General features: G+C 40.1%; 1 protein-coding gene across 1 annotated transcript in view; it reads right to left on the bottom strand.

Moving 5' to 3' along the window:
- The window catches only part of LOC149287934 (dual serine/threonine and tyrosine protein kinase), a 29741-nt gene continuing 19280 nt past the window's right edge, over positions 1 to 10461 (bottom strand). The window contains exons 9-13 of the mRNA XM_089492335.1: positions 8944 to 9076; positions 3093 to 3206; positions 2783 to 2897; positions 1096 to 1230; positions 1 to 182 (exon numbers count right to left, since the gene is read on the bottom strand). Of these exons, the coding sequence (XP_089348461.1) occupies positions 1 to 182; positions 1096 to 1230; positions 2783 to 2897; positions 3093 to 3206; positions 8944 to 9076 (679 nt within the window). The remainder of the gene's footprint in view (positions 183 to 1095; positions 1231 to 2782; positions 2898 to 3092; positions 3207 to 8943; positions 9077 to 10461) is intronic.

Raw genomic sequence — 10461 nt, 5'->3', positions numbered from 1 at the left:
TCAGGTAGAGTCTTCCAAGGTTTTGCCAGACTTTTTCTTATAGCAAAGGCGGTCTCTGATACCCTGTAGCATGGGCTGCACAATGCCCAGAAGCGGACGCTGAGAGGGATCACCATTCCAACATGCCTCCATCAGCTTCCAGCATTCCTCATCAAAGATAGCCAATCGCTCTGGACGTACACCTGGGAATAGAGAGAAAAGTTGCTCGTACAAAATGTATAAACATTGTACCCTTTTCCCCAAACTGCAGTTTTGTTCCATGCCTCCAGTTATCTGATTTCTATAAAAAGCAGGAGGAGGTTTAGAATAAAAAAAATAAAAACCCATTAACCAAAATGTAGATTTAAGTGTGTGCGTCTCTTAATAGTCCAGTCAATCCAGTCTGCCCATTTCAAATATTGATCCATGGTTTAGTCCAAGACTCCACAAAACCTGTGCGCCCGGGTATGCACAGTAGTGGCGTATGGCATCCAGCAGGGTCAGGTGATATTAGAGAGGCAGCGGAGTGGCAGAGCTGCAATGGAGACAGGTCTCCATAAGGTAAGATGGAGTTTGTACTGTAGTGTTAGCGTAAGTGTGCGTGTAAATGTATATTGCCAGAATCAGCATGTGCATGTATGTATAGTGGATGTTCTTGGATAGCATGTACATGTCTTTAAGAGTGTGGTGTTAGTGTGAGTATATGTCCTCTTACAGTGTTAAAGTGTGCATTTATTAGTGTATGGTGTTGGCATGTGCCTGCATGTGTTAAGAGTAAGTAAACAAACTTTCATTACATTTTAGAAATTTACGATCAATTGTTATCTTGATTTAGCAATAAATTAATATATTCATTTACCAGCCTATTAAATGTTTTGTTTTCATATTAACACACATACATATATTCATATTATGGGGACAAATGGTGGTGCATCAGAAGAGAGAGGAGATACAACCGGAACACTAAACATATTGGCGAGACGGCTACTACATTTTGAGGTTTTCTTCTTTTAAAAGATAAAAAACTGTTACACAAGGATACAGCTATAGTCCTACACACGGACCACATTAAAAATGTATATAAAACACATTAAAAAAAAAAACCAAAACACTTGCCTTTTCTGACATTGTTCCACAAGTGGTCCTTACTTGAGCATTTTTCGAAAGCTTCTGGGAGTTTGATGGATCCAGAGCATATATACCAAAAAAGGATTCCAAAGGCATACACATCCACAGAATTGTCATATTTGCCTGTAGTAAAATATGTAAATTATTTACATTAGGTATTCCCACAAATAGCTATATATACACACCATCATATATAAGCACATTTAGATATGTTTTACTTATAGGGCACAAGCTTATCTCATAGCTCTATTACAAGGAGAGTAGAAGATAACATTTAAGCTGGCAATAACATTAATACACATTAACCCCTTCAATCCCAGGGGTTTTTGATACCTCAAAGCCCAGAGCAATTTTGCCATTTTTGGGGGTATGTCGGTTTAGCGATTATTCTCTTTTCCTGTGAATAGCGTACCCATGTAAACTACATATTGTTTTTTCAAGGAGAGATAGAAAAATCGTTTGATACCATAGTTGGATGATTAGCTGAAAATTTAGAATGAGAAATTTAGTAAAAACTAGCGAAGATTAGAAAAATAAACTAATTTTTTTTTTACATTTTCCCTCTGAATCCTCACAAAATTAGGTAAAGTGATGGAAAATCCCTTCCAAGTTTATCAATTCAGCTGTCCTGATTTCAGAAATACCTAATTTATATAGATTTTCCAGACTTTCCCAGCACCAGGGAGTATACTTTTAGGTGTACAATTTTTATGCCTATGGCTTAACGGGTTTGGGGGTTGTGAACGGGGGCAGAAGGGTTATACTGGCTAGATGTTATGCTAGGGCAATGGGAAGTAAGGTTTTTTAAGAATTTTTTTTATCATCTTTTTTTATATATTTTTTTTTCACTTTTTTTTTTGTTAGTAATGGTTAGAGGTCCTCCTAGGGACCTCCTGAACATGCCAGTGATGTCACAATTACATCACAGCTCACATAATTTTTTTTAGTATTTATATCATTATTTTAATGATTTATTTAATATTTTTTAAATGGTTTAACTTTTTTTTCTTCAGCTTTTCCATTTCAGGACGGGAGGGGGTTTCTCACTTCCATCCCCGCGATCCCCCTGCACCGATCACACTGTGATCTCTATCGCAGCGTCTCTGTGCCTCATCGGAGGGCAGGATATCCCCGCAGGAGATATCCTGTCCTCTGATGACCTTCCGGGTCACGTACATTTGAAACGCGCGATCGGGCACTTTCAAATGTAACAGCTTACCGGCTTTCATGCCAGAAGCTGTTACAGGAGATCAGGCAGCAGAAAGCCAGCCATGCCGGCTTCTGCTGCCAGGGGGGAGTCCAGGTGGTCTCCCTGACGCTGCACGAAGGGCTGGACGTACCGGGACGTCCATAGGGGTTTCTTAGTGGGCGTTTTTTGGACGTCCCGGTACGTCTATAGGGGATTGAAGGGGTTAAGACAGTGATACAGGGACCAGAGATTGAGAGTGAACGTGACAGAAGGTGAGCGAGCCAAGACGATATGATTGTGGAAGGGTCATGTGGAAAGTCAACAGTCAATAAACAGATTTATTTCTTTCAGAATTCAGGTGGTTGGTTCTAAGATAGATCATATGGTTCTCTGAACATGTTTGTTATAGATAGATGTTAAAATCTAAGTATGAGTTTAACAGAGCAATGTAGAAAATAAGCACACAAAATGATGAAAATGTTTTACCCGAGAAGAGTTCTGGAGCCATGTGTATTGGTGTCCCTACAATGCTTCCAGACATCATAGCCTCTGGTTTGCAGAATCCCAAATCAGTAATCTTTGCTCGATTTTTTTTGTCCAGCTACAAAAGAAATTGTTCAGTCATCATTGCTGGTAGAGAAACATTTGTTTGTGTGAACCTATTAGATATATGATGACACTAAAGTTGACCAAGATGGGAGCTGAGAAGTGAACACATGCGAAAGATCTATTATCTGTTCTATTATCAATGTTATAACCAAAGAACATGATTAGTTTGGAATGTATTGTGACTCACCAGTACATTCTTTAGTTTGATATCCCTGTGCACCAGACCCTGACTGTGCAAGAAGCGAATTCCTTCCACCACGTCCAATGCTATCTGTAGCCGTGTCTCCAGAGGTAGCCCAGCCTATGAGGAAAACAGATAAGAAAATGTCATGAAGTCAAGACTGTATAAAGCATTCCTTTCATTTTGCCATTAGCCTTAAAAAATAGAAATAAAAAAAAAATCCAAAAACAAAAAAAAGCAGACACGTAAGTCTAGGGAACCATTATTCGGAACTGACGATTTCAGCTTTTTTATTTTTTTTCTTTCTTTACTACAGCCAATGAAACTATTAGTTGGCTCGTCTCCAAATTAACCATTTTACATACACCACATAGACTGAAGTAAATGTTAAGTAGTAGCAGTTACTGACATATGCTACCTGTCAATATTTGTATACTTGTATTTGAGAAAATCTCTGGAAAACTAATTGGGCGCTAGGTTAACCCATTACTGACCAAGGTTTCCCATAGCCAATTACTGAAATTACCGTATGTTAAACCATTATTCCGATCTTACATATTGTATGTACTCAGGGGCATATTTTTTAATTATAGAAATACATAAAACAATTAGTGTTTCTTCCACACAGTAGGAACCACTGCTGAAAAATTACCCCATTATTATTCAGCAACATTTCCTGATAATAACCCAGAAAGTTTGTTCTAGAGGGTCATCCATTACATATTACTTTACAGTAGTGAAGTAGGGCAGCTAAGGGATCTCTGTTATAGCTGATAGATGTCAAGGATAAATGAAGAATTGTTTTGTGTTTTTTTTATTATTATTTATTTATTTTTATTTACACCTTTTCCATTTTTTCCCTCTCCTCCCCCCTGCACAGCCCAAGGTCTCTTTTTTTTCCATCCAGTGATCTTCCAGTGGGTGCCAGCATTGACACCTACCGGAAAGGAATGCCCGATCATTCAGATGTACCTGTATTTATAGGGGGAACCGGATAAAGATGTACAGGTATTGTTTACCATTGGTAAATGGTGTCTATTTTACAGTAACTTTTTGCTTTTAGAAAGTTGTTCTCACTTACTAACTGCAGTATGTGGGTTCTTTAACTGCACCCTTCAACTGATCTGCTTACACTCAAAATATCATAATAGTCCAGTTCCTGCACAATAGGACTATAATGTCCACACAGGAAAAAAAAAAACTGTAAAAAAACTTTCCACAAGTCTGAGGGCAGATGCACTAAAGCTAATGCGGTTAAGGGCTGGTGCTGGCTATAGGCAAGGTAGGCACCGGCCTAGGGCACAGATCTACATGGGGGCGCCTCCTCTGCGGTGGACAGGAGAGACAGTCCAGCCCGCTACATTGGAAGCGATCCCACGCAGAACAGCAGGAGGAGCAAGGTGGTTGGTTAGATTATGGATCTCCCTAAACGCTCCTTAGCGATTCTGCTGACAGTATATTTGCAGATCCGGTGGGGGGGGGTGTGCAACAAGGAAATCGCTCCCCCAGAGATAGACTGAGGTGGGTGGAGGAGGAGTCACGCAACATTGTAGGACAGGTTGAGGCTCCCTGGGTTAGGTGAGCTGCACGTATGTCTGCCTGGGTACATTAGCATGTGAACATGTGTCTTTGTTTAGGTATGGTAATGTGTGTGCCTGGTTGTGTGTGTTAGTGTGTGTGCTTGCATTAGTGCGAGTGTCTAGTTGCATGTGATGTAAGTGCGTGTTTTAGTGCAAGTGTCTGGATGTATGTTTAGTGTGAATGCCCCTCCTGAGATCAGGTTCTGGATAAGCCCCTGGTTCATCAGTGTTTGGGGATTGGAACAACATCTCACAGTACACAAGAAAACTAGAGCACAGGGTTATGTGACCACACAACAGGAGAGTTGTGTTTCACCCTCTGCTGCAGGAAGACATTGGCAACCCTAGGATAATGTAGATTTAAATTAGTGAGATTTCTTTAAAGTCTCCCCACCCACTGAATTATGCATTCTACAGGGTCTGATCAGTTCATGTAACTGGGGACACTTGCCAGTGTTACATTTCAGATAAGGGTTACTTAACCTGAAGTAGAGGGAACCTGGTATATGATTTGTGAGTCACAGGAAGTTATGGGAATTGTACCGATCCTTTATTAGTTCACTATATTCTGTCTGTATAGTGGAAAAAAACCCAAAACTAAAAATTACACTTTATGACCAAATCCAAAACAGGTTAACTATCACTTAATTTGGCTGGTAAGATTGTCTCATTGTTAAATTACTTTGTAAAACCACATGCAGTACATGAATGATATGACTACCACGTGACTATAATTTAATAAACTGAACAGTAAGTAAATTAGTTTTTGACAGGAGATCACGGAACGGGAAGTGATTGACTAATTTATGTAGCCTACTTATGATGGGAGACACTTATTTTCTGAATGATATCTTGAACGCTTTTAAAGTGAATCATGTGACCCATCATGCGCCTAGTCGTAGCGATTATATACAAAATCCACATACATTCAGATTTGCTTTGGAATATGTTACAATTTAACAAGGGACTTGCAGCTGTTGCATACATTAGATTATAATAAAGAAAAAAACAGGACAGATTAATAGTAGGCCCTCGGGAAGTAAATTTAACAAATTAAAGACTACTCATTTTGCATTAGGTGGTATTGCAAAATGGCCTATTCATACAACAGGAAGGCAGTGGGAGCTTTTTTAAAACAATTTAATGGTCTAAGTGGCCTCTGGGGCAAATTCATTAAGATGATTCACAAAGTCTTTTAAAAACCAAGAGGAACTCTCACTATGATATTTTTACAATTAAGTAAATCCACTGCCTGCCTGCTTGTGCTTTTTTTGTTTGTCAGTTGGTGTAATTGGTTTGGAGATATTGTGTCTGTAAGCAAACCCCATGGAAAAGGATATTATTGTCAGAACAAGCTTTAGGTCCTAAATTTCCTGTCCCGAATTTCTCTCTTCTCACCCTTACAAAGGCTGCCAGAATCAACATTCAACAACCTAACAATAAGGCAGTGACAAATCTCCTGAAATGCCTTGTACCTCCCTATATGCCACTCTGCCTCATAATGTGCCTTTTAACCCCCTAAATGCCAGACTGGCACATAGGGGTATAAGGCATATCATGGGGCACAGTGGCATATAGGGGGTTTAAGGCATTTATGGGGCAGATGTGCATAACGGGGGGGGGGGGGGGGGCAGGTTGAAAAATAAAAGGAATTAAAAACAAAATATTTTTCTCAATCATAGCTTTTATTAAAACAAGTTTACATGAATTAACATTTACTGGTAAAAAAAATTTCCTATAGGGTCGTCTTATATTCAGGCTCTCTTTTTTTCCTAAATTAATATTCGGACTTTGGGGGTCGTCTTATAATCAGGGTCGTCTTATAATTGAGCAAATACTTCAGCAAAATAATTCTAAAATTGCTGCTGCATCTTCCCAAAAACCTTTGCATGAAAGAGCTAAAAATACCAGCATTTGAAATAGAGTGGAGTATGGGAGGGGGGAGGCGGCAGAGTGGAGTATGGGAGGGGGGAGGCGGCAGAGTGGAGTATGGGAGGGGGGAGGCGGCAGAGTGGAGTATGGGAGGGGGGAGGCGGCAGAGTGGAGTATGGGAGGGGGGAGGCGGCAGAGTGGAGTATGGGAGGGGGGAGGCGGCAGAGTGGAGTATGGGAGGGGGGGAGGCGGCAGAGTTGAGTATGGGAGGGGGGGGAGGCGGCAGAGTGGAGTATGGGAGGGGGGGAGGCGGCAGAGTGGAGTATGGGAGGGGGGGAGGCGGCAGAGTGGAGTATGGGAGGGGGGGAGGCGGCAGAGTGGTTTATGGGAGGGGGGAGGCGGCAGAGTGGTTTATGGGAGGGGGGAGGCGGCAGAGTGGTTTATGGGAGGGGGGAGGCGGCAGAGTGGTTTATGGGAGGGGGGAGGCGGCAGAGTGGTGTATGGGAGGGGGGAGGCGGCAGAGTGGTGTATGGGAGGGGGAGGAGCCAGAGTGGTGTATGGGAGGGGGAGGAGCCAGAGTGGTGTATGGGAGGGGGAGGAGCCAGAGTGGTGTATGGGAGGGGGGGAGCCAGAGTGGTGTATGGGAGGGGGAGGAGCCAGAGTGGTGTATGGGTGAGTTATAGTGGTGTATGGGGGGTATTATGAATTTCAGGGCATATAGGGGGTATAAGGCATATCGATATTAGGCATATCAGGGGGGCATAAAACATATCTGGGGGTAAAAGGTATATCAGGGGGCTCAGTGGCATATAGGGGGTATAAGGCATATCGATATTAGGCATATCAGGGGGGGCATAAAACATATCTGGGGGTAAAAGGTATATCAGGGGGCTCAGTTGCATATCACTGGCATATAAGGAGTATAAGGCATATCAGGGGCACAGTGGCATATCAGGGGGCACAGTGGAATCTGGCATATAAGAGGTATAAGGCATATATGGCAAGCTGGGGGTCAGATGTGCATAACCGGGGGCAGTTTGGTAAATAAAAAAAATTTAAACAAGGCTTTTTTCTCAGTTTTTATTAAATATGAAAAATAGTTAACATATGAATAAATATTTACTAATAACTTTGCATTAAAACCTAGTTTGAGAACGCTGCGTTTGGGTTTTTGTAGCTTTTATTATGTAAGAAGGTGAATAGAGAGAGAGGCCATTGCAATACAGAGATGAAAGTGTAAATTGTACGTTTTTTATTACATTATTTTAAATCGAAAAAATAATCGGCCAACTAATCGATTATTAAAATAATAGTTAGTTGCAGCCCTACTATATATATATATATATATATATATATATATATATATATATATATATATATATATATATATGAATGAATGGGTGGCATCACTGTACTCAGGAGATGTTGCTGAACACATATGGGGATGTTTGACAGCAACATATACCAGGAGCTGTAAAAATTCATACTTTAAGTAGAATGTGTGTGAAAAAGCACACACAGAAATACGACTGCAAAGTTTGACAGAGGCTGCGGGTAAAATGTGTGCATTTGAAGAGTTAAAATACCAGCATTTGTAGTAAATTAGACAATATGATCAAAATAATGGTATCTAAAGAAAGCCCTTCTTGAAGAAAAAAAAAAATATATATATATAATTTGTGTAGGTACACTAAATGAGAAAGAAGATAATTACAGCTAAACATCAGTACCGTGGAAATGTGTTTGTAGCCAAAGGGTACAAAAAATTAAATCAGCCATTGCCATGATGAGGTTAGAAGGTGTGTCCCAATAGTTGTGGTCATATAGTGTATATCTCAACCTTTTAAATACTTATTTGGGTTTATTTAGTGTACAATAATAGTAGAATTTTGGTAAAGTGTTAGTCACTTTAATCCAACAACAGTTGGAATGCCATAAAGTATAAGGACTGACAAGACCAGCATGGTGTAACCTATGTTTTGTTGACATGGCACTGTGTATTACAAGAGGTTGGAGCAGATGGCATTTACTTCATAGCACTACCAATGATGAAGGTAATCCGGCTTTCATTGCAGAAAAAGCCAAAGCTTTGGTTTGCATGAACAGTTTACTAACCCTGCAAACTCCCTCTTCCGTGAATAGACCGATTATCATTTTGAACTCGCACTGTGGTCTAAAGTGTCAGTTACAGTCACCACAGGCAGTGCATTGTATGATGGCGTTGGGTGCATCATGGATGGAAGAGCAAACCGCAGTAAATCAAGTTTCAGGTTTCTATTATACACATATTTGCAAGCAAATCAAACGGTAGTCCCCAGTTTTTATTGTACAACATTCAAAACCCATTTAAAAAAAAAAAAAAAAAAAAGGGGTTTATAAAAATTTCACTTAGAATACCAACTCACCTTCAAGCCTACATAGAGGTCTCTGTGCAAACGTTCGGTGATGAGCAAGACCGCAATGCTGGAGCCCCCTCCATAATTGTAGTCTATCACAGAGCCATGTAAGTCAATAAGACGCTCATGTTTTGGAAGCGACCTGGGCAAATCAAGGCAAGAGTAACAAAACAAAAAATAAGGTGTATTCTAGAAAGTTTAAGACATACAATCAAGCAGAGGTGACCAGATCTCTTCATTTAAGTAGGGCTTCACATCGGGCAGCAAGTAACATACAGATTGAAACCAATTTGCTAGCCAACGTATAGCAAGTAGTAATCAGATATTTTAGATTATTTGTCTAAACGATCGGCATACAAATCATAAATAAAACCTCTGGGTGAGATCACACAGGAGACAGAATGCTGCATCAAATCTGAGCCTTGCCTCCACTCAGGGTAGGAAGAAAAGTGGAGATCTTTTAAAGAAGAATGCCCATTTAAAAAAATAAACTAAAAAAATGTTTGTATATGTTTCAACAAGAAATTGCCAGTAGGGCACCTAGCTATAAAGGCCAAGATTTTTGTTGCTTGATGCACAAGAGGATAAAAGGGCTTCCATGGGTGCTCTTTCTCTAAGCATGATTTAGAAGTACTGAGGTCAGAAAACCTGTATGTGAATGCTGTTGCAAATACAGATGTATTTTGTTATTCTTGCAATGATAGATGGCTTCACACCATTTGTGGCATTAATATTTATGAGATTAAGTCACATGATGCATCACGTGTGACACTATCGGTGTAGGGTTGTAGTGTTCCCATCTCAAGAGGCTTCCAGGTAAGCTTCTACAATAGCTTCACAATTAGAGGGTAATGGGTAGAAAAGTACTCACATGAAATACAAAAATGAATAGTTCGTTTATGCTACTTTTTGCAACAAAATTACACAAATGTATATCTATTATTTACAGCAACAGAATAATAAAAGGATATAAAAGGTATGGTGAGAGTTCCTCTGTAAGGTGTAGAACTATTTTTTGAAACAGAATTTGATGGCAGGTAATGACAATTCAGCCCATCTATCCTGGGCACTTTTTTGCCTCCTGTAAAGACTCACAGCTTCTTTACATTACATCTGATCCTCTGACCCTTTACTTTTAACAGGTTCTTTTTTCTATGACCTCCTCACAATATTCTCTACTCCAACCTATACATGTTGATTCCTTAGTCTTTGCTGTATATTTGTTCACAAACGTAAAATCAGATATGTCTAAACGAGATTCTTTATATCAAGAATGCTAGTCTTTACACGGGGAGGAAAGGGCTTGGGCCAGGAGCCACTTGGTTTTACCTGGGCACCAAGATAGAAGATGCCAGTCCCCTCTTGCCTTACAGATAACCAAAATGGTCTGACAAAGTGTTATACTCCCTACAGATTTTACAGGGGCGGACAAAAAACATAAAATCACCAACTGAGGGTAATGTGGATTGTAGTCAATAGCTTTATGTCTGCCTTTTGGTGAATTTGGTATTAAACAACTTATCACCC

Source organism: Sceloporus occidentalis, unplaced genomic scaffold (genome assembly GCF_023333645.1).
Source record: "Sceloporus occidentalis isolate IW3139 unplaced genomic scaffold, rSceOcc1.0.p SCAF_55, whole genome shotgun sequence".
In the NCBI taxonomy this organism is placed as follows: Eukaryota; Metazoa; Chordata; class Lepidosauria; order Squamata; family Phrynosomatidae; genus Sceloporus; species Sceloporus occidentalis.
This window is presented reverse-complemented; position numbering and strand designations above follow the sequence as displayed.